Source organism: Vicugna pacos, chromosome 36 (assembly GCF_048564905.1).
Source record: "Vicugna pacos chromosome 36, VicPac4, whole genome shotgun sequence".
In the NCBI taxonomy this organism is placed as follows: Eukaryota; Metazoa; Chordata; class Mammalia; order Artiodactyla; family Camelidae; genus Vicugna; species Vicugna pacos.
Genome location: NC_133022.1, coordinates 888,292 through 916,267, shown reverse-complemented (window position 1 = coordinate 916,267; position 27,976 = coordinate 888,292). Strand labels below are relative to the sequence as shown.

At 49.3% G+C, this 27,976-nt stretch overlaps 1 protein-coding gene across 7 annotated transcripts in view; it reads left to right on the top strand.

Moving 5' to 3' along the window:
* COBL (cordon-bleu WH2 repeat protein) overlaps positions 1–27,976 on the top strand; it is a 151,075-nt gene that overhangs the window by 112,742 nt on the left and 10,357 nt on the right. For all 7 annotated transcript variants that reach the window (XM_072955493.1, XM_072955491.1, XM_072955489.1 and 4 more), the window contains one exon: positions 21,891–22,200. In XM_072955493.1, coding sequence (XP_072811594.1) covers positions 21,891–22,200 — 310 coding nt within the window. The remainder of the gene's footprint in view (positions 1–21,890; positions 22,201–27,976) is intronic.

The window sequence follows — 27,976 nt, the reverse complement described above, 5'->3', positions numbered from 1 at the left end:
ACAGGGATGGGGCTCTCCATGCTCCCCCCACGCCCATCCCAGGGACCCGTCTTTGGCGTGCCTCCCACCCCTTCGTCTCACCCTCCAGGTGTTTATCCCTTCCTCCCACACGTAGGACACACACCTGCACGTGCCACGTCCCCAGTCTGAGCCACTCGGTAGACAGAGTCTGCATCGCTTGTCACGTCTGAGACTGGGTTTGAGAAAGTCTGTGGCTTCCGCCTGGACTCGTCACCCACCAGAAGCCAGGCTGGGATCTTCTCTGTGGGGAGGCCCACGGGGCCAGGAGGGAGGGAGCCTCCAGCCAACAGCCAGCGAGGATCTGAGGCCCTCAGTCCTCTGCCTGCGGGAGCAGAGAGCTGCCCGCAGCCGCCGACGGACCCCGGACGCCGAGCTCCCCAGTCGGGCCTGCAGGTGAGACCACAGCCCTCCCGGGTCGGCGCCGCGGCCCAGAGGCAGCCGGCTGAGCTGTGCCCGGATTCCAGGCCCTCAGTCAGCCATTCTTACTGCTTTAAGCCTGAGCTTTGAGATAATTTGACCAGAGGCAATAGACCACCAATGCAGGCTGCCAAAATCCCATCTCAGACCTTTTCAGGGACTCTCTCATCTCCTGGAGTGGGAATCCCAGTGGGACGGACGTGAGTGCTAGTGAACTGATGCCCCAAGCTGCCACCGAGGGGTCCCTTCCCTGTGTCATCTTTGGGGTTAACGCCACCCTCAGGCTGGTATCAAGGATGCTGGCGCCGTTCCCTGCATCCCATCCCGGCACCAGGACTTTGAGAGGAGAAGAGAGACTGTCTTTTCTGCAGAAATGCTCTCCGTGGTTTCTCTCACGTCTCATGGGCCACCGTGGCCCTGGGAGGAACGGGGTTCCCCTGGGATGAGCCAGCTTTCCCGGGCGTGTGGACGCCGCTGGCCAGCCCTGGGACTCTGCTCTTTGGGAAATGGGGGCGGTGCACGCGGTGTCAACCGCCAACAGTGTTCACTGCACGCGGGATGCAGCGTCCGGTATGTCCTCCGGACCCACGACTCTGCCAACAGGTGTAGAGAGGACTTCGTGCCGGAGGTGAAGGCCAAGTGGCTGATCCAGCCGGACGGCCATGTGCCTGAGGGTCAGAAATCACCGGAGCGTCGTGGTCCCCAGGGCCAGTTTCAGTGCGACTGCCAGACGTTGCTCCTGGCATTAGAACGTGCCCATTTCGAACCCAGGGAGGTCCAATTTCTGGATAATCTTAGTAGCTAATAACAGAATAGGATGCGTAAACTGAGTTCAGCCTATCAGTCTTGGGAATCCTGTATCTCATTTTTTTTTTTGCGGTGGGGGCAGTAATTAGGTTTATTTATTTACTTTTTTTTTTTTAGAGGAGGTCCTGGGGGTGGAACCCAGGACCTGATGCATGCTGAGCACGCGCTCTGCCACTTTGAGCTGCACCCTCCCCGCTTAATCCATTTCTGGTTAACAAGCTTTCGCATTAACCTCCAGATATCTGATCACATAACGCAGATGCTTCAAGTGTGTGCCTGAACCGTGTGCGTGTGGGGTGGCCCCCATAACCGTCTAACCAGCTCGCTCTCCCATTTCGGTTTTAGTGGAACCTTCCCTGTGGGTCACCACAGAGGAGTCTGTCCCGCTGGTGGCCCTGAATTGTTTGCTTGCAAGATGCGCTGTGCTTGCGTATCATTAAGCGATGAACGAGTGATCGGCTGCTTATTTCAAAGACAAGACCCTGGGGATTCAGAAATCACTGCGTGTAGAGCTCAAATTACAGGTTCTCAATTTCTTTTGTGTTTTGAAAATGAAACTGTCCGACGGCTGGCGATTCCTTACGCATTTTCCCACACCGGCTTTCCTTGCGTATATGTGTCTAAGGTGACAAGCAGAGGGGTTTAAAGACAGGGAGGGAAAAATGGGCCGTCAGCCCCTGTTCTAAATAGTGTGCAGACTTAAAGCAGCCCTGTGACAACTGCGATGATGCTTCCAGCTCATTGGTTGTCAGTTTGTCACCAAGGATGCTAAAGAAAAATTGTCAGTTGTCCAGAGTAGTCAGTCCTAAAGCTTGGACTGAAGCACAGTTTCGGGAGGCTGGTGTGTCGTGGGAGCACCCTGGACCCCCGGCAGGTGTGTGGCCTTCAAAGCAAGCCCAGGGAAGCTCTCCTGCCCCCGCCTTGTGTTTACATGATGCCTTCCTTCCCGCGACCAGAGAACCGGGAAGGGACACAGAAGCTGGGAAAACAGGAAGCGGGCGGTGAGCGCGGGGGCCTCCCGTAAAAAGGAAGGAAACCGGTGGCCGTGGGAGCAGAGTCTGTCCCCACTCACAAGTGCATTTGAAACAAATGCAGCTGACTTCGTAGCCTGTTTTGATGGCACCTTGAAAACCACTAAATCCGCCCAATATGAACTAAAGACTGAATTCTACTTAGAAATAAAGCAGTGAGGCTCACATACTGCGCACAGTATGTTTAAAAACCCTACGAATGTATTTCTTTTTGCAAATGATGCTTTAGCTCTTTATTTACGAGATACGGAATCGTAAATAAAGTGTCCTGACTTGACGGGGAAGTAAAAAAATTTCATGACACTCGCAGGGGCAGCTGTGCAGCGGACCTGGCTCCCGCCAGCAGGTGAGAGCAGACGGTTGACATTTTTGGACATTTTGCAAGCCAATTGCTAAATAGAACCATTATTTAAAAGTAAATTATGAAAAAAAAGGAGAAAAAAAGAGTAAATTATGTGACCTTACCATTAAATAAGTAATATTAAAAATAAAAGTAACGGGGTGGGAGGGTGTAGCTCCAGTGGTAGAGTGTAGGCTTACCATGCACAAGGTCCTGGGTTCAATCCCCAGCACCTCCACTAAAATTAAGAATGATAATTAAAGATGCATAAATAAACCTAATTATCTCCACCCCAAAACAAACAAAAAAAAGTTTCTAAAAAGGTAACAGATATTGAAAACATCACTCCCTCATTATTTTACCACATTTGACTATTTCTGCATTCTTGAGGTTAGGTATGTATTTTGAATCAATATGGTTCAATAATCTGTAACCGTGAAAACAGCATATTGCACACGCCACCGCGTCTCTCCTCCCAGCACCACGGTCAGTGACTGACATCCATGGCTGGGAATGAACCGTGTCCCCATAGGGAGCAGGTGCAACCCGGACGTAGCCGGGCTGGATGGATTGTGTCGGTTCATTGTCCAGATGCAAGAGAGTGACTGGGAGATGTTAATAATGTAGGTCAGTTAATGAAACATGTCCTTCCAGTAGCCAATGCATTACATCTTCTTGCATATCGAACCCCCCCCCCAAAAAAAAAAGTTGGAGAATGGCTCTTCCTTTTTTCAGAAACAATTATTCCATTCAGCAAAGCCATTCATGTGATTGACGAACAGGTCGAGTTCCAACATGTCTTCATGGCTTCATTTTCATCTTCCTTCTTCAAAAATGATCAGTCCACATTTGCGTCAAAACTATGCGTGTTTGTTAACGCTAATAGTAGATTGACTAGAGAGAAAATGATTTGGCAAAAATTAATAAAAGCAAAAAAAAAAATTAATACAAGCCAACTGTGAGAATCAATTGCTTATATAAAATTTCTAACAAAGACGAGTGTGTATTTCATTATTTCTTGGAAATTTGGTGCTCTCCATCCTTTTCCATCAGTAACTTTTATCTATTTATGTATCTCCTTTGCTTTTACCAAAGATCTGGTTACTAACCCTTGACCAGCCTACCACCGCAAAGGAATAACAAAGATAAATAGGAATGTTGAAAGGAAGTGAAATTATTCAGTTAAGAAAACCGATGGCAACATTAGTCTTGGCTTCCATAAGTCACTGCTCAACCCCAGAGTTGAGACAAATAATCAAACAGGTGTCTCTGCCTCTTGGTGCTGTAATTTGCAGTGTAAGTTCCGACTGGGCATAAAAAACAATTTTTTTTTAACATCAAGAGTTACAAGAACTTCTTTCTGGGTTCGTGTAAATTTAAAGTGGAGAGCTTGCTTTTTCAAGAACGGTTCAGGGGAAGGGCAGCCCTGCGTGGTAGGAGTGCGTGCTTAGCATATACAAGGTTGTTCCAGGGTTCAGTCCCCGGTCCCGCTGCTAAAAAATAAATAAGTAAATAATCACACAAGCAAAAACATAGGAAAATAAGCAAATAAACTTTATTACCCCCCAAAAAAAAGAAAAAAAGGGCATAAAATAATTTTTAAAAGGACCGTACAGGATTCTTACTGAATAGCATTATTTCATTTTATTAGTTAAAAAGCGCAAAGGGGCTATAGAGCAATCCTTCCCTTCCTGACAGTAATCTTCAAAACTGTTGTTAGGAAATGGTTTTAGGCACAACCGTTCTTCAGTTTAATCCCTGGCATTCAAGGCTTGCAGAGCCTGAAGCTCCGCCATGTCACCGGGACAAAGAGCAAGGACCCGAGGGAGGCGTCTGAGCCTCTTTCCAGCTCCGTAAACCACTATCCTCATGATCAAGGTTGGGTTGATGGCTTGAGGGGATTCTGAAACAAGGTTGTCTGTTTTCCCCTGCAGCTCTGAAAGCACCTTAGATTTTTTCTTTTCCCACCCCAAGAGGTCAGAAGTGGCTTTTGCCTAACCAGCCGGGCAGTGTCTCCACCTGCAAGAACTTTCAGGTCTCGTATCAGAGCCAAATAATTTTATTGGACAACCTGAAAGGCAGCGGTGAGTGGAGTGATGGTTATGATGTGATTCTCCCGGGGGGACAGAATTGTCTGTGATGGGTCCATCGGCCCTTTTAACCACTGCCATGGACAGCGAGTAGAAGGAAGAGGAAGTAACTGTTGTGATGTGGTCTGGCTGATACGTCGCTCTGTGTGGCTTCATCCCCAGGGTCTTGAAGCTGATGAGGGAGGCAGCGTTTATTTTGCCAGACTTTGTGTTCATTTTCTTTCGTTGGTTCCCCCCCACAGTTTATTGCTGTGCGTCATTCCCTTCTCATGCCAAGCGCTTCTGACGGACGGCCCCTCCCTGGATCCGTACCTCCGCCTGTCCCCCGTGCCTCTGCTGTCCTGACTCTGGCGACCGTCTACCTGTCTGCAGAGAAGGGCTCACGTGTACACCTGTGACCTTCTTTCTTTAGAATTTTCCTATAAATGTGTTTGAGCGAGGTTCGGATTTCCTTGTAGGAGGTAAAGACGTTTGTAAGTGAATTCTAGGTCGGTAATACTGACCTTGTCTGAAATTCCCTTTTCATTGAGACATGGCTGTGTTTTTATTAAGAATCTTGCTTCATTTGGGTTCATGAATTCCTATTTCTTTTTTGTTTGATACTCTGGTATAGAATCTCTTCTCCAGTTACACTAGATTGTGTTCGTAAATTGACCCAGGGGTCAGTTCGGATAGAACCGAAATACACGGTCTATCTGTCTCGATAACTAGGTATCTGTCTGTCTTTCCATCTACCTTTTACAATTAAGTGCCTAAGCTCGCGAGCAATAAATACACAGCATGTAGGAACTCATGGCTCAAGCCCTGTAGATACATAACCCACCCATAGGGATCCGTAGGACCCAACCATTTTGTCAGTATTTTTCAGGTTTTCCTGTGTTCTCCCTCCATTTAGAGAGCTTAAGAAAAGGGGACAGAGGAAGAGGAATATTCTTCTCACTTTATTCATCACCCATTTGGTTATCCACCCATACATTCATCAAACATTCAGCACCTGCTGGATGCTAGGGGCCTTTGGGGGCTGTGAGAGTGAGAAGCACGTGGCTTCTGCCCGTGGCTTTTACTTACTGTGATGTGGCCATGATTCCATTTGACAGATGCTAGTCTGGAGGTTGGCACCAGTGGTTGACACGCCCAGGGGTGTAGCAACCCGATCCACGCAGGAGTGTGGGCTGCTCCTCCTTGTGAATGAGGGAGTCCTTCTCCCATCTAGTTGCCGAAAACCAGGTGCTTCAGCCGTCCTCAGACAGACAGAGCAGGTGGAGAAAGACTCAAGTTAAAGATTCAGGGTTCCGGAAAAGATGCTTGCTTGCTTTGATAAATTTCTACTAGCATACAAAGCTGCATTCGAGTTGGAGAGGCCTGTCATGTGTCCCTCCCAAAGATGTTTTAAATGTTATTGCTCAAAGTAGGAAAAAAAAGAAATCAGCTAAGTGTTTTTTACTTGTATGACTGTCATCTGCTTGATCACAGGGACGCTGTTAGCAATGACAGATGTCAGAATGATCACAGCTGATACTGGAATTAAGCTAGGGCTCAAAGAAATACAGATGGAGAGCAATTGGTTAATTCAGTGCCATGTGTTGGTGAAAAAAGAAAAAAAAACAGAAAGTTACAGAAACTACTCACAATAAACGTCTCACAAACTATTCAAACATAGAACAAGTTAGAAAGAGCTTTTTTTTTTCTTTTTTGCATTGAAATAAAGAACTTTTGTCTGATAAATAGCAAGCATTTGACCTCAAATCATTAAGCGGGGAAAGTCTAAACAAGAAAAGGTAATGTTTACCTACATGCTGGGGAAAGCATTGGGGTTTATGACCCAGACATTAAAGACTGGAAGATTGTGTATAATTACAGCCATAAGCATGTGTATGAGAAGTAGCTATTACACTGAAGAAAGATGGCAATGAAGGCGAGAAGTCCAGAGAACAGAGGAAAAGCAATGTTGTTCATAGAATTATTAGTGAGGGGGACAGGAGACAGAATCCAAAGGCTATAACAAACTCTAGTGAAAACAGAGGACGGACAGAATCCAAAGTCTGTAACAAATGCTAGTGAAAACAGAGGACGACGATGTTGGGAGTGGGGTGGGGAGAAACTAACTCAATGGAGAAAGAAGCGTTTACGTAGGGGGCAGAACTTGACCATGGCACCCCTCATGTCCCAAATCAGGAAGTTAGCCAAGGACGCAGCCTCAGGGATTTGTCACCAAGGGGGTCTCATATACGGCTGGGTAAAGTTCAGGGCCATTCGACGACCAGGTCCTGGAGATCTGTCTGTGTCATGACATAGTGCTCCCCAGCATCAGAAACTTCGGGAACCAGACACGTTAACATGGTTGAATTTTTTTTTTCTCAAGACACTTGTATTTCAGGGAGCTTTCCACTTCTGTCTCACCTCTGAATGTGTCCCTCCTTGCAGGTCATTTATTCGCCTTCTAAGCCAACAGGAGACCTGTCTGTGTGTTTTCTCCATGACGTGACAAACACTATCAAGAGTTATGCTTAAAGAAAACATACTTGTAGTCATTAACCTTTCCTGATGGTTAACAAATCAAGCAGCCCTCATTGACGGGTCTGCACCCAACTAGATCACTGAGGAATCTTGAACTTTTTGTATGAAAATTCTGAAACCTCTTTTGTGGGGAACGAATGCTCCAGGTCCCACAGATGAAACAGCTTGGAAACCTACTCCAGAGGACTGGCTGGGGTTTTATCTACACACCCATTATCATCCATCCCGTGTCACATCTGTGTTTGCCGCACTCATCACTGGCTCCTGTTCCACAGTTACCGTGTTCATTTAGGTCCTTGATTGGATTCTGTTTGTTCACAATGTTTGTAACTTGCACAGTCTGATTCCAAACGTGTCCATATGCAGGCTGACGTCTTCCACAACAGGGTTAGCGTCACATCTTCCAAACGTTGTGAGAGGAGGGGGGAGCCCACCACACAGGTGTTCCAGGAGTCTTGAACCAGCACCACCGTTTGTAAGATGTCTAGAAATGAAGCCACTCGCACAGCCCTCACTTCTCCTGTCCCCTCTGAATTTGTGTGTGTGTTTGTGTGTGTGTGTTAACTCTCATCATTCACACCCACGGAGTGTGGAGCAGGTGGAAAAAACTCAAAATAATTTTGCTCCTTCTAAGTCCCCCTGATTGAGCAACAAGAAACTTCAAGCACTTGGGTGAAGACGAGGGTTTAAGTCAGAAAGGACATGAGGCTGTGTTCCCACGTTTGTCACCAAGAGCAGCACAGAATGGGTGACTTTTCTATCAAAAACCCTCCCCAGGAAGCCGTGCGATTAAACGGACCACCACGTTCAGTGTTTATCCTGCCCTGCAATGCACGGGGGTAAAAATTAACCAAACGTGCAACCTAAATCAGAACGCAGTGCCAGTGTTTATTATACACTTTTTTCTTTGGCTTGGAAGGAACTAGGGTGAAAAAGCACACAGACCTTTGTATGTTTGCTGTGAGTAAGAAGTGGGAACAAGGAATAGAAAGGCCTCCTAGTAGCTCAGATCCTAGACCAGAGGGTGGGACCACCACGTCTGGCCCGCAGGTGATCGATCAGGTCATTCAGTCAGATCGACCTCGGAAGCCCGTCTCCTCTGTGACATGTCAGAGCCTCCGGGGTGGCTCTTGGACCAGGAGCTCACCCCTCACTGTGCCCCCCGCCACCTCCCCGGGGAATCTGTTTGCTGACATAGTTCGTGGGCTGTTTTTCCAATTGGATGATGAAGGGGAAAGTGATTACCTCTTAATCGTCAGGCTCCTGACTCCAAGTGGACAGAAGTGAAAAAAAGGCAGCCGATACCTTTAAAACTGCGGTTTCCACAATCAGGAGAGAAAGCACAGCTCTGGGGGGAAAGTAAAGGGTATTTGTTCCTCCGGCCTGATTCTCTCGTGGGCATTTCTGCCTAATCCCTTCTGTTTGATGTGCAAGATCTCTGTCCATCACTTCTTTCCCCAACTCAGTCCTCTCTTATGCGGGAAGACCCCAAACGTCCACCTGCAGAAGTGTCACTGACCACATCTGCTTTTTACATCTGTCTCCCATCACATCACATCCTTAAGAACTGAGTGTTACTCCGCTGAGGGCAGCGTGTCCCCAGGCTGGATCGCCTCCCCCTGGACAACTAACTGGCCTGTCTTAGGGCTCTCGGGCTCACGACAGAAATATTGTAGGCAAAGACTCAGTTCATGACGTTTCATGAATATAAAATAATAGCAAATGGTTTTGAATTGAGATTTTTAGTCCCTGATAGAGGTGGAATTGTAAGTCTTCGTGGATATTGCAAGTTGAAATGCAGGAATAAAATGGAGGGCAATTAGCAGTGTTTTGATTTTGTTTTTCTCTTTTTAAGAGCCTTACTTGGGTGGGGGAGGGTATAGCTCAGTGGTAGAGCACATGCTTAGCACACACAAGGTCCTGGGTTCAATCCTCAGTCCCTCCTCCAAAAATAAATTAGTAAAGCTAATTACCTCCCTCCCCAAATTTTTTTTTAAAGAGCTTTCCTATTGTGTAATTGGCACACAAAAACCCTGTGGATGCGTGAAAAAAGTGTATCATTTGACGGGGGTCGACACTGGTGTACACCCATGAGACCCCCATCCCACCACCAAGACAGCGAACATCTCCAGCACCCTCAGAAGTCCCCTTGTGTGCCTCCGTGGTCATCTTTGATCCGCGAGAGCGTCTGCACAAAGGAAACATTATGCATGGTCGCTATCTGGGCGGCCTTACTGTCAATCTAACGGGGAAAGCTAGCAGAATATAATTTTCAATGACCAAAATTGGAAATGAAGTGAGAAGGCAAGCTCTGTTGTAACTCATGGGGAAAGAGTTCAAAGCGATGACCTGAATGGTCACGTTGAACGTTGCGGGGGGCGGGGGGCAGCGGTCACAGCGTTTTCAGCCAGAGCAGTTTCTCACTCTGTCCAGACGTTGAAGAGGAGACGAAAGGTTCTTCCCAGCTGCATCTCCTTCTCCCACTAAAGAGGCATGAGCGTGTGTGATCTCCACAGTGTTACCATGTCGTCGGCGGCTTCCGAGGACACAGGGCCCACATGTTAAGCAGGGACATCATGGGCTGCGCTTTCCTGGCAGAAGCACCGGGGCTCTGCCCTACGGCCTGGCAGCCCCCGTGCTCTGCCTTGATGGCTTGTGATCAGCCCGTGCAGGAATAAGCCACTGAATCAGTAAGTAAGCTTTTTTTTTTCTTTTTTTAACTGTGATTTTTTTTTTTTAAAAAGGGCAACGGCAGGAACTTTTATCATCATAACTATTTTTAAGTGTGCAGCTCGGTGACGTTAAGTGCATCACACTGTTGGGAGCTCCGTCTCCAGAGCTTTGTCACCGTGCCAATCCACAACTTCACACTCATTAGACGTCAGCTGGCTTCGTTCCCTCCCCCAGCCCCTGGCACCCAGCATTCTGCTTTCTGCCTCTGAATTCAACTACTCCAGGAGCCTTATGTATGCAGAATCGTACACTGTGTGTCTTTTTGTGAGTGACTGATTTCATTCTGTAGAATGTCCTCAAGGTCCATCCACTGTGCAGCATGAGACAGGACTCCCTTCCTCTTATTAAGGCTGAATGTGACTCGATTATACACATATATGTACTTTTGTTTATCCGTCCGTCTGTCCGTGGGCATCTAGGACGCTCCTGCCTCTGGGTGGCTGTGCGTGGTGGTGCTGCTGCAAACCCCGGTGTGCACATATCACTTTGAGACCCTACTTTCAATTCTTCTGGATGTCACCCCAGCGGTGGGGGGGGGGTGGCTGGTGACTCAGTATGCTTCTGCCTGCAAACAGAGCGACTCAAACTGGCTTAATCCACAGGCAAAGGTGTAGGTTCTGGCAAGTCTAGGCACTGAGCAAGCTCCTAACCCAGGCTCAGTTGTGTGAGCACTCTGGACCAGTCACTGTGGCCCAGGGCCTGCCACGCACCCATTGGCTGCAGCTAGAATGCACGGACCAATGGGCAGCCAGGAGGATGGGAGTCCCACTTCTGATTGGACAATCGGGGGCCGTCTCCCAGGGAACCTGGATGCTGAGGGTACCCCACCTCCTCCGCTAAATTCTGGCACTGAACTAGCGCCTGTGAGCTCAGCAACGTGCCCACGTCTCTGTGCTTGGTCTTTATTTTGATAGGAAAGGTGGTTCTGAGGATTATCCATGCGAGTCCCCGTAAAGCTTTCAGAACAATGGCCAGCTCGCCACAAATTTTAATTCCCATGGAAATGGCCTTAAAAAATCGGGAGGTTGTGCCTTAAAAAATCATCTTGATTTTGGCTTTTTCAAAATAGAAGTGGCAACACCAGGGTTCCTCGTGGAGGGAGCTGTTGGGCGCAGCAGTGGCATCTCGGGTTACGGGGACGCAGGCTGTCCCCTGTGCCCTCCCCGCACACCTGGCCTCACGCCAGTCTCTCAGGCGTCTCCGGCCCCTGTTGGTGCTTCAGTTCGGCTTCCAGTGCTAGCCAGCCTGCCTTCCCATGCTCACACATGTGATGCAGGAGTCTTCCTGTGTTTCGTCTTAGGATGGGAAATGACTGCACGTAGTGTTTTGGAACAGACCTCTCATAATGTGCCCTTTGGACAACTCACGGAAGGGCAGTGTGACAGGCAGGGTGCCCTGTGGGTGGGCGCGTCCGCGTGGCCTGCCCTTACACCACCGCCGGGCCACCTGCAGCCTGAGCGGACGGCAGAGAGCCAGGGCAGCGCTGGGGCTGATGCCCTGTGCGCCCAGGGCTGCCCGCAGGCGTCCAGCGCTCCCTCAGGGACGGCTGAGCCGGGACACTCCAGGCCTGCACATGCCCCCACCTCCCCCAGACAGAGTCCCTGGTGCGGCCAGGCCCAGACTGCCTCAGAGGACACGGTGAGCCGTGCCCGCGGCTGACAAGGGAAAGCTCGTGTTTCCATGTGACAGTGAAACCCAGAAGTAACTGGGCTGTGGCACCATCTGGGGCTGCTCCCACTGTGGCCCAGTTTAGCTGAGATACTTGGAATGGGGCTCATTCGCTTCTTCAAAGAAACCACCGTGCCTGCTGGAAGCCTCTGTCCCAGTTTCTGCACCTGGACACCAAGGCTCTGACTGTCACACTTAAGCCACTGCCCCTTGGGGACACCGTGACCCAGAGCTAGGGCGTAACGGGGGGCATCGGAGACAGAGCTGTGCCTCCCAGCAGGGGTCCCTGCAGGGGACGCCCGCCACCTCTCGCAGGCACCCAGGCCAGCAGGCAGGAAGACAAGCCGCGTGGAGCCAGTCTCCCCATCGCGCCCGCTCTGCCGGTCCGGGTACGTCTCTCCAGCAAGACATGCCCACTGGGCGAGCCACTTGCATAGACTTCGAGCAACGAATCAAGCCATTGCCAAGTGCGTGTTGTACTTTTCAGAACAATTTCAAAGCGTGAGAAAAGTAATGAGAGTTTTTATCTATATATATAAAAAATAAGGATTCTTTCAGTCTTCTGTACTGTTCAGCAGTGGTGGAATCCTTACAATGTATAAGCATGGACGCGTGTCTGTCTCAGCCAAGTGTAAGACAACAGATTGCAGTGAACACACAGGCACTGATCAGCTAGTAAGTGCCAGGCGTGGACGGAACAGAGTCCCCGGCGTGGAGAGACGGGAACCCAGAAGAACGCGTGCCTTACAGGGAAATGAGTCAACGCTCTGCTTTTCACCAGCCCTGAAGAGGGTCGGCCCAGAAAACGCACTGAAGAGGGTTCATCAGGGCACTGACCGTGTGGGGGGACCTGATAGAGTTTGAGGCAGGTGCCCGTTTTGGATGAGGGATTCGTCCAGGGCACTTTGAGAGGAGACGTCTGTCTGCGTTCCACCCCGACCCGGGCAGGGGGGACCAGGGCGCGCTGGAGGGGTGAGATGGGGTCGTGAGCAGTGAGCGAGGGGAGGGACGTCCATCCGAAACTCCAGCAGGGACCTGAGGCTGGGTCTCCGGGTGATGCAAAGAAGACAGGAGCGCCCATCCCACCAGGGCTGGAAGAAATGGCAGATAAATGCCAGTACTCGTGGGTGGCATTCTGGGATGGAGGGCATGCTGACAAGTGGCAGGGGTGCACTGGGGTGGGTGGGCAGGGGAGGCACACGCCCACGAACGCTGAGACCCTCTCACCAGTACCTCCCTGCCTCCCTGGGATTGACACATCGGACTGCTGAGATGCAGCCGTGTCCCAGCAACCGCCAGGTGGAGGGGACAGCTGCAGGATGAATGCTGGCGGAAGGGGCACCGCCCGGGGCTGGAGTTGGGGCTGGGGGCTCCATGCAGGGCTCGGCCGAGGAGGGAACAGCCCCAAAGGGGAGGCAAGGCCGACCCGGGAGGTAAGGCCAAGAGACATGCAGCATTTAGAAGCAGTGCAACCCAGTCAAGGGCTCTTTCCTGCAGAACATTCTGGACCTTCCCCAGTGGGCGTCTGCAAAGCTCACGTCCTGGTGAGAAGGCCGTTTGCCTCGGATCCGCATCACCTGTCAGCGGGCGGGGCCGGAGTCCTGCCCTCCACTTGGGAACTGAGACCCCCAAGGATGGGGGCATCACTCAGATCAGAGGGAGGGTCCAAACGGAGGCCCCAGTCGGCCGGGACCTCTGAGCCTGGTGCTCGGGCATCTGTGAGCTGTTGGCTGGAGTCAGTGAGCCTCCACCCCCTGCAGCTTTTCTGATCTGCAAGTAATTTCCACCTCCCCTCCTCCGGGGCCGCCCTCCTGGGAGCCCCCCCTGTTCAGGGCTCCCCCCACACTTCCAGGCCTGGAGATGTGGCTCCCCGGGGAAGTCCTTCAAAGTCTCCAGACTGAAACCCACCTTGGGAGAGACCATGCCTGCCAATGTGTACGACTGTCTGGAGGCTGATGATGGGTCAGAATGAGGACAAACGCATTGCGACTGCCACACCTGCTGCGCCTGGAGTGCGCGCCAGGCCCTGCCCTCAGGCGGTCTCCTTGGTGGCTCCTTGCCTGAGGGGTGATCACTCTCCGTCCCATTTACAGATGGGACAGTCAAGCCCTGGAGGGACTCATTTTCTCGAGGCCACATTGCATCAGCCCCCGTGGTTTAAATTAGTCCAAAGTCACAAGAGAAAAGCTGGTGTGTCCAGTCAGCTGGGTGTGCGCTGAGGCCACAAATGCGACCACGCCGTGCACATCTGGTTCTCTTCCCGTGCGTGGAAGTTTTTTTTTATACATTTATTCTACAAGCTCCAAAAGACAGAAGGGATCTTGGCGATGAGCGATTATTTCCTGAAGAGTTGCCTTCCTGACGTCCTATGCTGGAGAAGAAAAAAACAAACTTTATTTTAAAATTCAAGAGGAGCCTAAGAGAAAAAGTCAGGTGGAGGGCAGCTGCTGGGATGAGGGTCTGCAAGACCATGTTGGGTGGGGACGATCGGAGGGGCTGCCGGCCTTGGAGGTCAGGAGAACCTTTCCTTCCCCGGGGGAGGCACCCAGCCTCCTGGACTCTCCGGGGGAGACGGGGTAAACTGAGCCCCGGCATCGCCAGTGAGGTTATTTTGGGTACCGACAGGCTTTGCTGACGTCAGAGCCTTCCGGCCCAGGAAGCCAGGTTATTTTGGGGGCCCCCGTAATTGCGAGTTAGACAGGTGGTTGGTGTGTGAACCGTTTAATTTACTGGCTGTGGATTCTGTTGACTCTGGACGAGGCTGGGAACAGCTCTGTACAGGTTTCCCGAAATGACAGGCTCTGATGCTCACCTTCCCTTTGCTGCGAGGCCGGCTGGACTCGGGGTGGGGGGGGGCTCGGGGAGGTGGGGGGTCGTGGTGTCACTTGTCATTATTTCTGTACTCACTGCTGTCGCCTGCGTCTGAGTGGCTTTGAGGCAGCAGTTTTGTTACGTGTGTAAATGCGTGTCGCAGACAAACACACCAACGTTACTAGTCATCGAGCGTTTTCTTACTCGCTTTCTTAAATTTGTGACACTCGCTTTATTGTGATATTTGCTTTTTTTTTTTTCTTTTCTCTTTCCTTTTGGTGGTTGTTGGAGGGGCTGGGGATGGAACCCAGGACCTCGTGCACGCTAAGCACGTGCTCCATCACTGAGCTACGCCTCCCGGGGCTCTCAGGGGACGCTCCCTCCTGCTTCTCATCTGCCTGTGACCTCCAGGGCTGCCCCTCTGTGTGTCGTCCGCCCTGAAGGGAGGAAAGGTGTGAGCCTGGGTAACCGGACAGCCTCCTCCCACATCTGAAACAGGGGGAAGGCTACAGAAGGGCAACAGACTTCTAAGTGCAAAGTTGAGATTCCTTATGTTTACAGCAGTTGCTCCATCTGCAGCAAAGCATGTTGAAATGCTGGGTTTTATATGATCAACACCATCCGAGATGCACAGCTGAGCTCACAAGAGAGGAAATGAAGTGGCCTTGGGCCTGAAAATAAGGAGGAGATCGCGGACCAGAAGAGCAGGAGAGAGCTGAGAGGCCGCGGGCTCCTAGGGAGACGGGGTCCTGCACGGGGTGGGGATGGAGCCGGGGGGCAGACCCGGCGCTGGGCCGCCCGAGCGCAGCGGCGAACAGGACCCTCGAGGGACTCCCTTCGGTGAGAAGTGGAAAGTAGCCCCCAGCACAGGGACATCCCAAAGGAAAAGATTCAGAAAGCCACTCTATAGGCCAGTCATTCAGAAGAGGGAGGGACAATTTCTCATGGCCTCAATTCAACGTGACCTCCTCTCTGAGACGTGGAAACTGACTGTCATCTGCTCTTCTTCTTAAAAGATGCCAGGCTTCCATGTCTATCTTCTCAAATTTTGTCAGAGAATTCTGTCTTCCACCATTGAACACTTAAAATGTATCATTGCATCCAGAATTTGAGTCACACAGCATACCTGCCTGAGGAGGACGTCCTTCATGGGTGTGACACCCTGGATGGACCCCAGATGCCACGGGCTTTCTCAGTGCACAAACCCGGTGTCCCGTGAGGTCGAGGCAGGCTGCGCACAGACTTGTTGAATTTGCCGCATTGTCTGCATCAGGGCAAGTGAGAGCATCGCCGCCCACCTTTCCTTTTCCTGTGGTTCCCTGAAGGGTCTCTTTCATTTGTCATTTAAATCACGGTGCATTTCAAGGGGGATTCGTGGCAACTTTTTGTGTCCATCAGTATCACTCAAACCTGGAAAAATCTAGAAAAAGTAAGACTTTTTATCTCATTTTTTCATTGAAATATAGTTGAAGTACAAGATTATGTTAGTTCCAGGTAACTACATGGTAATTTGACATTTGCACGCATTGTGAAGTGGCACACCTTGGTCAGTCACTTAACCATTTGTCCCTGCGCAGAGTTATTTCAGTTTTAGTGAGTGTATCCTGTGTGCTATTATATAGTGCATCCCCGTGGCTTATCTGTTTTATAACTAAACGTTTGTACCCCTTAATCTCCATTGTCTCTTTCTCCCAAGCCCCCACCCTACTCCCCTCTGGTGACCACGTTAGTTCTCTATATCTGTGAGTCTGCTTTCCTTGTTTTGTTTTTTAGATTCCATGTATACGAAAGATCACATGATGTTTGTCTTTCTCTGTCTGAGTTATTTCATTGAGCATCACCCCTTCTGGATCCATCCATATTATTAAATGGCATGATTTCATTTTTGTTTATGTCTGAGAAATATGTATATATCATGTTTCCATAATCCATGCATCTATTGGTGAGCACTTGGGTTGCTTTCCAGATCTTGGCTGCTGTAAATGATGCTGCCGCAAATGTAGGGGTACCTATATCTTTTCAAATGAGTGGTTTTGTTTTCTTCTGGTGAATGCTCAGAAATGAAATTGCTGGATCATTTTGTAATTCTGTTTGTAATTTTTTAAGAAAACTTCATGCTTTTCTATGGGAGCTGCAGCAATTTACATTCCAACCACATTCTCGCTAACACTTACTACTGTCTTTTTGATGATGGCCGTTCTGACAGGTGTGAGATGCTCTCTCACTGTGGTTTGATTTGCATTTCCCTGATAATTTGCTATGTTGAGCATCTTTTCATGTGCCTGTTGGCCATCTCTGTGTCTTCTTTGGAAAAAAAATGCCTATTTGGGCCCTCTGCCCATTTTTTTAATGGGGTTATTTGTTTTTAACCTTGAGTTGTATGAGTTTATTTTTGTATATGATCTGAAGACGTGGCCCAGTTTGACGCTTCTGCATGTAGCTGTCCAGTTTCCCCAGCACCATTTACTGAAGAGAACGTCTTTCCCCCATTGTATATTCTTGACCACGTAATCATGGGTTTATTTCTGGGTTCTGTTCCATGGATCTGTGTGTCTGTTTTGATCATTGTAGCTCTGTAGTATAGTCTGAAGTCAAGGAGAATGGTGCCTCCAATTTTGTCCTTCCTCAGGATGGCTTTGGCTATTCAGAGTTTTTGTCTGTTTCCACACAAATTTCAGAATGATTTGTTCTGCTTCTGTGAAAATGCCATTGGTATTAGATAGAGATTCCACTGAATCTGTACATTGTTAGGGTCCTCTGGTCATTTTAACAATACTGATTCTTTCAATTCATGGACACAGTATCTCTTTCCATTTGTGTGTGTGTTTTTCAGTTTCTTTGCCCAATATCTTACAGTTTTCAGAGCACAAGTCTTTTACCTTGGTTAGATGTTATCCCTAAGTATTTTATTCTTTGTCATGCATTTGTAAGTCGAATTGTTTTCTTAATTTCTCTTTCTGAAAGTTCATTTTTAGTGTATAGAAATACAACAGATTTCCAGACATTAACTGTGTATCCTGCAACTTTATTGAATTCATTTATTATTTCTAGTAGATTTTTTTGATGTCTTTAGGGTTTTCTATGTATAGTATCATGTCAGCTACAAAGAGTGATAATTTTACTCTTTTGTTTCCAAATTGGATGCCTTTTTTTTTCTTGCCTAATTGTTGTGACTACAACTTCCAATGCTATGTTGATTGTAAGTGACAAGAGTGGGCATCTTTGTCTTGTTCCTTATCTTAGAGGAGATGGTCTCAGCCATTAAGTGTGATGCTGACTATGGGTTTACTGATAAAACCCAATGGAACCAGAGGCCAAACGGAAATGGTTGTTGTCAACTTGAGGAATTAGTAGCCTTAAGTCAGCCTTTTCTGCTTTACCCTTGAGCCAGAGAATTTTCCAAAGCTCTTATTCTGCCGTAGTGGCATTTGAACTGTGGGATTATGTCATTCAGGTGGAGGGTGATGGAAACGTTAACATTCCTGACTTAGGCTCTGTGGCCATTTACTTAGAAGAGAATTTAATCATGAATTTATTTATAATTGGCATCCACTGAAGCCACGTTAAGTGTGTTTTTCCACGTTGGCAAAAAGTCTGCAATAACAACTTTGTAGTTCAAAAAGGTTGCTAATGGAGAGAACCTTAAGTGAGAGAAATAACCAATCAGGAGTGAGGGGAATGGACCAATCATGAGTGAGAGAAATAACCAATCAGGAGTGAGCTCCATGCAAATGAAGTACTACAAATGGACCAATCAGAAGTTAGGGAAGTGGACCAATCAGAGGTGAGAGTAATAAGCAATCATAAGTGAGCTCAGGGAACGTATAGAATTTTGGGGGCAAGTAAGCCGTTTCAGAGGCAAAAAGTGAGATAGAGCCTCTGGGCCAGGGAGCCGGGTGGTGCCGGCAGGAGAGCAGTGAGAAGTGAGGTTCTCACAGAAGCACATGCAAGACAGGACCTGAGTCCAAGCGTTTCCAAGCCTTCCTTTTGTATTTGGGGCTTCTGTTTGGAATCAGTAAAGACAAAACAGTATCCTGCTCCATCATCTCATGAAGAAACGGGCAAACCACGTTATAGCTCACGAGGTTAATCGTAGGAACCGGTCGAAAGGAGAAGACGTCTTAAGGGGGTTAGATGAGGATGTCCAATTCCAAACAAAAGCTTCTCAGACTCACAGAGCTGACAGGACCAGAAACCACCTGAAAACTAAAACCAACCCAGGTTCAGAGCCTCACGGGAATGTCCGTCCCCCTCTTCAAATCAGAGCCGTCTCTGACCGCTCCCCTCAAGGAGTTTCCAGGAGGGGTTCACAAGAGTCCCAAGCTCTTGCACAAGCCCCTCCCTCTTTCTGGCTTGCAGACCCGCCCTGTACTCTGGGCCAAGCAGCATCCTTCCAGCCTCCCTCCCTCCCTCCGGTCCTCCCTGGTACTTAACCCACCCCGGTTGCAGGCGGCATTGCACCCGTGTTCCTCCCGCCTTGGGCATGTCTGCAGCTGCCCTTCCAACCCTCTGTGACCCCACGCCACCCAGGCAGGCTCCCTGGGAGCACCAGCCCTGGCCCCTCACTGAACACCTGTCTGTGGGGGGCAAGGATGGAGAGCCCTGGGCCCCGGAGAAGGTACCACCAGAAACAGAGGACTTGCCTGGGCAGGAAGGGAGCTCTGACACCCCCAGTCTTCACTGCGCATTTTTAAGTGCTTTGGTGCGTTCACACTGGGGACAGACTTCTCACACCTTGCTGACGAAGCGTTTGCAGCTGGCTGGATTTAGAGCAGTGACTCACAAGTGGGTTTTGTTTTTTTTTTGACCTCAAGACTTCTCAGGAACCTAAAACAAGCCCAGCCACGCCATCTCAATCTTATAACTGGACTGAAGGGGAGGGCTTGGGGTCCCCCCGCCACCATGATGCTGTCTGAGTTTCCAGGGCTGCAGGCGGTCCTAATGTCTCCAAGTGGGGCCATCTGGGGGTGCGGGGAGCAGGGCTGGGCTGAGCACTTATGGGTACCAACTCCAAGCTGAGACCTCCAGCTCCCAGCCCACCCCTCTCTCCCTGGGCAGACACACCCGGAGTTGGCATTATCCTATGGCATCATCGGTCTTTGTACATGTCTGTCCCCTCGTAAACTGCGAGTCACCAGAGAGCTGAGACTCTCGGATGGGAGATCTGTGTCCCCTCCCGGCACACACCCCTTGGGGGACATCGGGATGTGGACCGACCTCACATTTAGTCCATAGGTGTTACCCCGCCTCCCAGACGAACTCGAGGCAGAAGGGTCCAGGCACCTGCCCCGGGCGGTCTGTCAAGCGCTCTGCTGGGATTTGAACTTGCTCAGTGATGGTTATAAAAGAGAAGGTGGGGAGCTAGAGTCCACTGGGCCGTCGGGGCTGCCTCTGATGCCGGGCAGGGGTCGACAGGGGGGTCCCGCGGAATGACATCCCGGGCGGAGTCACCAGCAGTGTGGACCGGGCAGCAGAACAGGTTTGGGTTGTCTTAATCCGGACTCAGTGTTTCTTCTCCGCCTTTGCCCTCTAATGAAGAGCCTTGCCACAAAAGCCAGGAAGGAAGCTCAGAAGAAAGAGGCCATTGTTGGAAAGCGTTCGCTGCATTCAGACACACTGCCTTGGGCACCTGCTTCTCTGAACAATCTCTCCCTTGTTTCTGATCTTTACTTGTGAGCTTCTCTGTGAGATGTCTGGGTTTTGTGTTTGTTTGTTTCGTTTTGTTCATTTTTGTGGTTTGGGATCTCAAGGAAACCAAGACCGACCCGAAGGAATTTTTTCTCCTTGGGGTTCTTTTGGCTTCCTTAATTCTGTGTCTCCAGCCTGCTGTCTAGTTAAAATGTTGCGATGTTGAGGGCGATGACAATGTCACGTGACTGTCAGTGCACGACTCTCTGGAGCTGGCACCCGGCTTGCCCGTGGCCTTTATTCATTGGAGGCGTTGAAGGAACGATTGTAAAACACAACACATTGAAACTACAGCGCAACACAGGCCTTGTTTCCTGGACCGTCATAAACAGCGCTTAGATCCTATGTCTTGAGATGTCTTGACGTTTGAAATCTATATCTACATTCAATTTAAAAAAAAAAAAGAGCCTCTGGGCTAGAGCGGGTCCAGAATTGTGTACTCCTGTCCCTCCATCTCAAAACTAGTGAGAGGTTTTCCTCCGTGCTCTTAAGTTCTTCGAGGACCTCGCAGCTCAGTAAGAGAAGGATGCTCTCTGTCCCTGCGAACAGCGGGATAGACGTGTCCGAGGCCCCGCATGCCACTGTTAAGATGAGATGGAACTCAGGCTTCTACCATGAGTGTCCCCTCTCTGCATCCTATCCCTTCTGCTGCCCTGAGTCACGTCTGGGGCTCAGGGGCCAGGTAACCTACCCCCAGGACACGTTTCTTCTGATTCTTTTAAATTTTATTTGAGGGTTCTCTTCTAAGATTCTCTCTCCCTCTCTTTTTTTGATTCATTGAAACATCGTTAATTGACAATGTTGTGTCCATTTCTGGTGTACAGCATAATAGTTCGGTCACACATATACATACAAATATCCCTTTTCAGATTCTTTTTCATTATAGGTGACTACAAGATATTGAATATTGAATATGAACTTACTGTGTATCTGTTTTATATGTAATAGTTAATATATGCAAATCTCGAACTCCCAGTTTATCCTTTCCCATCCACTCTCCCCCCAGTAACCATCAATTTGTTTTCTATGTCTGTGAGTCTGTTTCTGTTTTGTAAATTAGTTCATTTGTGTCTTTTTTTTTTTAGATTCCACATATAAGTGATCTCATATGGTATTTTTCTTTCTCTTTCTGACTGACTTCACTTAGAATGACAATCTCCAGGTCCATCCATGTTGCAGCAAATGGCATTATTTTATTCCTTTTTATGGCTGAGTAGTATTCCATTGTATAAATATACCACAGTTTCTTTATCCAGTAAGATCATCTCTTATTTAAACCAGATCTTGCTGTCTCACGTGTAACAAATAACGGGAGAGCCAGTTGCTGATGGAGACTGTCATTAATATTTTAAACCAAATCACAAAAGTTCCTAGAGAAGATTTATTAGATGCTCCCAAACAATATCATTTATTTCTAAGTTTGTTTATATTTTAAAGCCCTCTTAATTTTTTTTAGAGAACTCATTCTAAATCAACTCCTATTAAACCTATGGTCAGACTACAAATAACAGTATTCATCATGTCATTAGTCTGAATTTTTTCATATGTTTGCCCTTGATCACACAGAAGATAAAAATTCAAAAGGTTAATTCAAAAGATGCTGATCTGGGCGGAGAGGGGAGTTTGGCTCCCAGTCACACAGTTGAAGTGTTTCCAGTGTTGTGTGCGGGTGGGTCCTCCCCAGCACCCCGCACTGCAGATGGCAGGTGAGTCAGGTGGTGTGGGATCCAGGCATTGGGTAACCTGGCGTTGCCGTGTCTCGTCCAGTGAGCCTGCCCCTGGGGCCCGGCAGCCCCTGCAGCGTGGACGGGGTCCCGCCTGTGCCCCCCGAGGCCGAGGAGACAGTGTCTGTGGGCAGCTGTTTTGCATCTGAGGACACGACCGAGGACTCAGGAGTGATGAGTTCCCCCTCGGACGGCATCTCCCTGGATTCCCAACATGACAGCACGAAGTCCAGAGACAAGTGGACCACAGACCAGGAGGACTGCAGTGACCAGGACCTGGCCGGAACCCCAGAACTGGGGCCCCCAAAGAGCCCCTCGTGGGAGAGGAGCAGCTCTGGGGGCTGGCCCCCGAGGTGAGTCACGGGACCTCTGGGAAATGGGGAAGTCTCAAAGGAGGGAGGTCTTTGTCACGGTGACCCCACCAACACTCGATAAGGCTCAACCACACGCCTGGTGCCCTCACAGAAGTCCCCACACCCTGACTGAGGCATTTGTTACCCACAGTCACGTCTTCAGGGTCCTTCTAGCTTAGCAGGTGTTTATACGGAATACCCAACATTGAGATGTTTCTTTTCACCCTGTACACAAAGGGTATCATACGCCTGTGGACTTTTTCACTGCGCATCTCACGTATAACATTTATCCGTGATAACATCTGTGCCATTCGTTCATTTATTAATCTGTTTTTAAATTAGCAGACACTTGAGGAGTTCTGGTTTCTCACCCCTGGAACCAGTGAGCAAGGGAGACATATGTCTCTGTTTATACATAGAGTTTTCTAGAAAAGAAAGTATTAGACCTTCAGGAAAAAAAAACTCATCTTCAGCGTCTTAGAGCATTGGCAGATCGCTCTCCAAAATGATGGTCTGTCTATAAGGGCTGCCAATCCACGTCACCACCAATCTGCGGGATTCGTAGGCATCTTAAGAGTTGGAGTCATGCAGGTGTCATTTGGCTTTAAGATACAGTGCTCTGCAAGGGGAGGGTGTAGCTCGGTGGTAGAGCGCGTGCTTAGCAGGCACGAGGTCCTGGGTTCCATCCCCAGTCCCTCCATTAAAATAAAAAAAAAAATCCTAATTGACTTCCCTCCAAAAACAAGAACAAAGCAACAGCAAAAACGTTTTTTAAAAAAGATACAATGTTCTGATTAGTAGGAACGGCCATCTTGTCCTCTGTGTCTTAGCAACTCCATTTGCTCTCCTATGAATTGCCTTTCCCTCGCCTTTGTTTAAAAAAAGAAAAATTGAGAGGTTATTCTTTTTTTAATCATTACTCTCCCCTCTGTCAGTGATTTCCACGCAAAGAGCCTCGAAGACGGTGGCTTGAATTTCCCGTTGCTTTATTTTGTTGCATAAAATGCTCCTTTCCATCTTCGTGTTGTTGAGTTTGTCCCTTTTCTCCTGAAGGTGTGTTGATCTCTGAATATTTAAGAAATCTTTCACCTCCCCCCAAAAGGGCTAAAGATGGTCTGACTTTCCGGGAACAGGTGTGGTGTGGCTTTCTCACGTCTGGGCTCCTCGCGAGCCTCAAATTTATTTTCAGGAGTGATGTGAACCAAGGAGTCTGTTTCTCCCACGCATTCCTGCTTCCACGTTGGTCCTGTGTCAATTTTCTGTATCCACATCAGTGTCTTTCCAGAGATCTGTCCACAGAGCTGGTTTATCTGTCTCCCTCCATTACAATTCCTTTCTCCATCCTTAGATCCAAAGGCAGAATTACTTCACCAGCCCATCCATTTTTTTTCAATAATTTTAAGAACCATTCACACAATGTCTTAGAAACATTATAAGGTAGAATCATTTTTTTTAAAAAATATTCAAAGTCATCAAAATGGATGAATGCCTTTATATTTTTCAAGTTTTGTCGCAGCTTTGGGCGTATGAACACCCAAATCTCTGGTTAATGAAGTGTCAATATTTTATTTTGATTTTTTTTGATTTTTTGTTTTGGGGGGTAATTAGGTTTATTTATTTTATTATTGTTCGTTTTTTTTTTTTTCACTTAATGGATGTACTGGGGCTCGAACCCTTGACCTCGTGCGTGCTAGGTGTGCACTCTACCACTGAGCTCTACCCTCCCCCTGATTTTTTTTCACCCGTAGAGTGAATCACATTCTAATCTTAGAGAATAGCTTTTCCATTTAAAGATAAGTTCCAAGGCCAAGTTCATGTTTTATCAGTTGGTGGCAATTGGTCGGTTTCGCCTTTGCAAGACGTGGGGTGCGTTGAGCGGGAGGGTTGGCCTGTGCTGTTTGCAGACCCAAACCACGGTTCTTCCTTTACAGTCCATTTAAACATCAAGATGAGCAGGTTCTCAGGAATCCCCAGCGCTGCCCCGCTGGTCTGCACGGGGGTCACACGCGCCCCACTCTGCATCTGAAACGAACTGGACATCTTCCCCTCTGGGCCCCAGCGATGCTCCTGTGAAAGGGCTTCGCTGGTGTTGACCCCGGGCAGGGCCCCATCGTGCTGGCTTCTGAGCAGACGCGTTCTTGTCTGTGACCACAGCCAGGATGGTCATGGGGTCTCTGGTGCTTTGTGCAAACCGGGAGCAGGCTGTGCTTCTGAGCCCCCGTCCCTGGGGTGCCACTGAACTGCAGGGTAGCGTGGAGGGGAGGGAGGGGACTCTGGAACCTGCCAGACCCACTTGGAATCCCACCACTGCTGACCACTTGCTCCACCTTCGAGGGTCCACCTAACTGTGACCCTTTCATTGGAGTGCAGATCACGCCTCTTAACCTGTCGCAGGCGTCCGGGAGCACCCGGTGTGCGTGGCTCGGGGCCTGTGGCACGGCTGCTGGGTGGGACTTATTATCAAAACCACCGCTGTCCGTTCAGGAAACAGAGCATTGTGCATTTTAAGGGCGGATTGCCCGCCCTTTCTGGGCCCCGGTCAGCTCGGGCGTCGAATGATGATGGCGATGACCTCTGAGCCCAGGGCTGGGACCAGCTCTCCGCCCGTGGCTTTTCATGGAATGATTGCAGTTCGCTTTTGTTTTTGTAAATGAGACTTATCTCTGTGGACAGATCTGACCCGCTCAGAGACCGCAGCATGTTGTATCACTTCTTTTTTAAGTCCCAGTGCGTAATTTCCCACAAATTCCGCTCATGGTGTGAAGCAGGGGTTAGAGGTTCAGAGGCCACAGAGGGTGGTGGAAAACACCTTTTCTCTAAAGAGCACAGCCCTGCGGCTTCCTTCCAACTGCGACCTTGAGGAATTGCACACCCTGTGCGGCCGGTTTTTGAAGAGAAGCCAGAAATCCAGGTTTTTCTGGGAGGCTTCCCAAGTTTTCAATCTTGGCCATTAATTCGCACCTGCAGGAGCCAAACTGAACCCACCCCAGGTGAGTGCTGGATGCCTCGGCCCATCCTCCTCTCCAAGCTCATTTGCCAGCTTCGGAGCATCCCTACAATTCCTCGGGTGTCTTCCGGGATCTCGCCCATGAAAAATACCCCTTCACAAATGCACTCAGGGAGTTCTTTATTCTTCTCTTGTCCGAGGAAGATATAAAGCCCCTGAGAACTTCTGCAGCCAAGCAGCCTGTCTGAAATTTCCTCTGAGCACCACTGGGGAGACGCTGTTCCACACTGTCGCCACCCTCAAAGCCTTTGCAGATACGCACTTCAGCTCCTTTTTTTTTTTTTAACTGAAGTGTAGTTGATTTACAATGTTGTGTTAGTTTCAGATGTACAGCATAGTGATTTGGTTTTACATATTTAAATTCTTTTTCATATTCTTTTCCATTATAGGTTATTACAAGGTATTGAGTATACCTCCCTGTGCTCTAGAGTATAAACGTGTTGTTTATCTATTTTATATTTGGCAGTTAGCATCTGCAAATCTCAGACTCCCAATTTATCCCTTCCCACCCCTTCCCTGCTGGTAACCATGTTTGTTTCTATGACTATGAGTCTGTGTCTGTTTTGTAAATAAGTTCATCTGTGTCTTTCTTTTGGATTCTGCTTATAAGTGCTATCATATGGTATTTTTCTTTCTCATAGAATGCTTTTGTTAAATTTTTTGAATTTATTTTTAGAGGAGGGACTGGGGATGGAACCCAGGACCTCATTCATGCTAAGCATGTGCTCTACCCCGAGCTGTACTCACCCCAAAAATACACTGTTCTTTTTTTTTTTTAATTGACATATAGTCAGTTACAATGTGTCAGTTCCTGGTGTCCAGCACCATGTCCCAGTCATGCAGGTACAGACATATATTCATTTTCATATTCTTTTTCATTAACGGTTATTGCAAGATACTGAACATAGTTCTCCTGTGCTAGACAGAAGCAACTTTTTTTTAATCCATTTTTATATATAGTGGCTAGTCCTTGGTGACTGGTGCATCCCAGGGTTGTGCGCCGTGATCCTGTCCGCAGACGAGGGCGTTGAGAGCCTCGGCAGCCCGAAGGCAGTGAAGGCTGGAGGGGGCAGGAGCAGGTGGGCCCAGACGGCCAGGACTGACCAGTCTCCGCCCAGAGACCAAGTCTGCAGAACTCAAGTGATCCGAGATGAAGCAGCTGATTTCAGGTGCCCAGACCAACCAGGGGGCAGGGTCAGCAAGATGAGAACCTCTACTTGGGGGATGGATGGCAGCCCCGGGTCGAGCTGACACTGTGAGAGCAGAACCACCCCTGTTCACGGTGGGGTGGCCTTGACCTCGGCCACCTGGACAGAGGCCCCATACGGGAACACGGCACGGGAGCAGAGTTGTTCAGAGAAAAGCAACAGTGACTGAGAGCAATTGTAACACGGTGCAGTTTCAACTCCCCCCACCCCCAGGAGACGACGGGCAGGGCCAGCAGAGGCCCCGATGGTGAACTCACTCAGCCTGCCAGCATCTCTCCTCCTGTGCCGCCGAGATGCACGCCCCAGAACCACCTTCAGCAAGGGAGGCCACTTGAAGGGAGGGTGGTACCCCAATCTCAGTGTACTGCTGGGCCCTGACCCAGCCAGCCTCCCTGCTCTGGAGCTGAAAAGAGGCCGCGGTGCCTCCTGCCCGCCGAGACTTCGGGGACGCAGACCAGGATCTCCTGCAGAGGCCCACGGAACGCCGCCCTCCAGGCCCAGGGACCCGGGGCTTCAGACTGGGGGCTCCGGGGAGAGGAATGGTTACGATCTGTTAGCAACCCTTTGAGAAGAAGGCGATGGCATCGGGGAGGAGGGGAAAGCAAGTTATGCTCCATCGCTCCCTCCTAGAGCTTCATAGCAGAAAACAAAATGTATACATTGCCATTGTTGTTTTGGTTTTTTTTAATTTTTTTAGAACACTTATTTTTTGTACAATTTATTTATTTTTGGAGGGGGGGGTAATAGGATTATTTATTTATTTATGTATTTTTAGGGGAGGCACTGGGGATGGAAGCCAGGACCTCGTGCGTGCTAGGCACACGCTCCACCGCTGGGCAGCACACAAGAGGCAGACGGAGGGAAGGGGCGGTGGGGAAGCTGCCCAGGCGGAGGGCAGAGGACTCAGCCTGGCACCCCCAGACTTCAGGAGGAAGGCTCCGGCTGGAGTGGGATGGGCGGGCGGGGAACAGGTCCAGAGCCCTGAGTCCCGGGGCCTGGCGTCTGATGGTTTTATCGGGTGGAGGGAGAGGTTGAGGGGCTGGCTGCGGTGCCTCCTGCAGGACTGTCACACACACACACTGTGAGATCGTCACCGGGACATTCTGGGCGCTCAGCAGCAAGAAAAAAAATATTATAAACACCGCCTACCATGTGTATTGGGCGTGACATAGCCAGCGTGTTAACTACTTTTCCAAAAAAAAGAATGACTTCCTTACAGGCTCAAAGGATTACTTCCAGTGTTACCCATTTTTTAAAAAGTTGCCTCAAGCTGCTTTGTACCAAAAGGAGCCTAATGCAGAGGAGAAAGGGAGAAATATTTGCTGGAATCCATCCATTTCAACGAAGCACCCTGGTTGGTGCTGTGGTCTGGGTATCTGTCTGCCTTCCTCCACAGACGCTCCGCCAGTTACTTTCAGATCCTAGGGGTCTCGATGTCTTCACATAGCACGCAGGCTCCAGCGCTGATCTGTGGTTCCACGTGGACGTCGTGGTCAACACGTTGGCTGGCCTCTGTGCCCTCTGAAACCAGCACGTACTGTTGGAGGGAACGCCCCGTGGC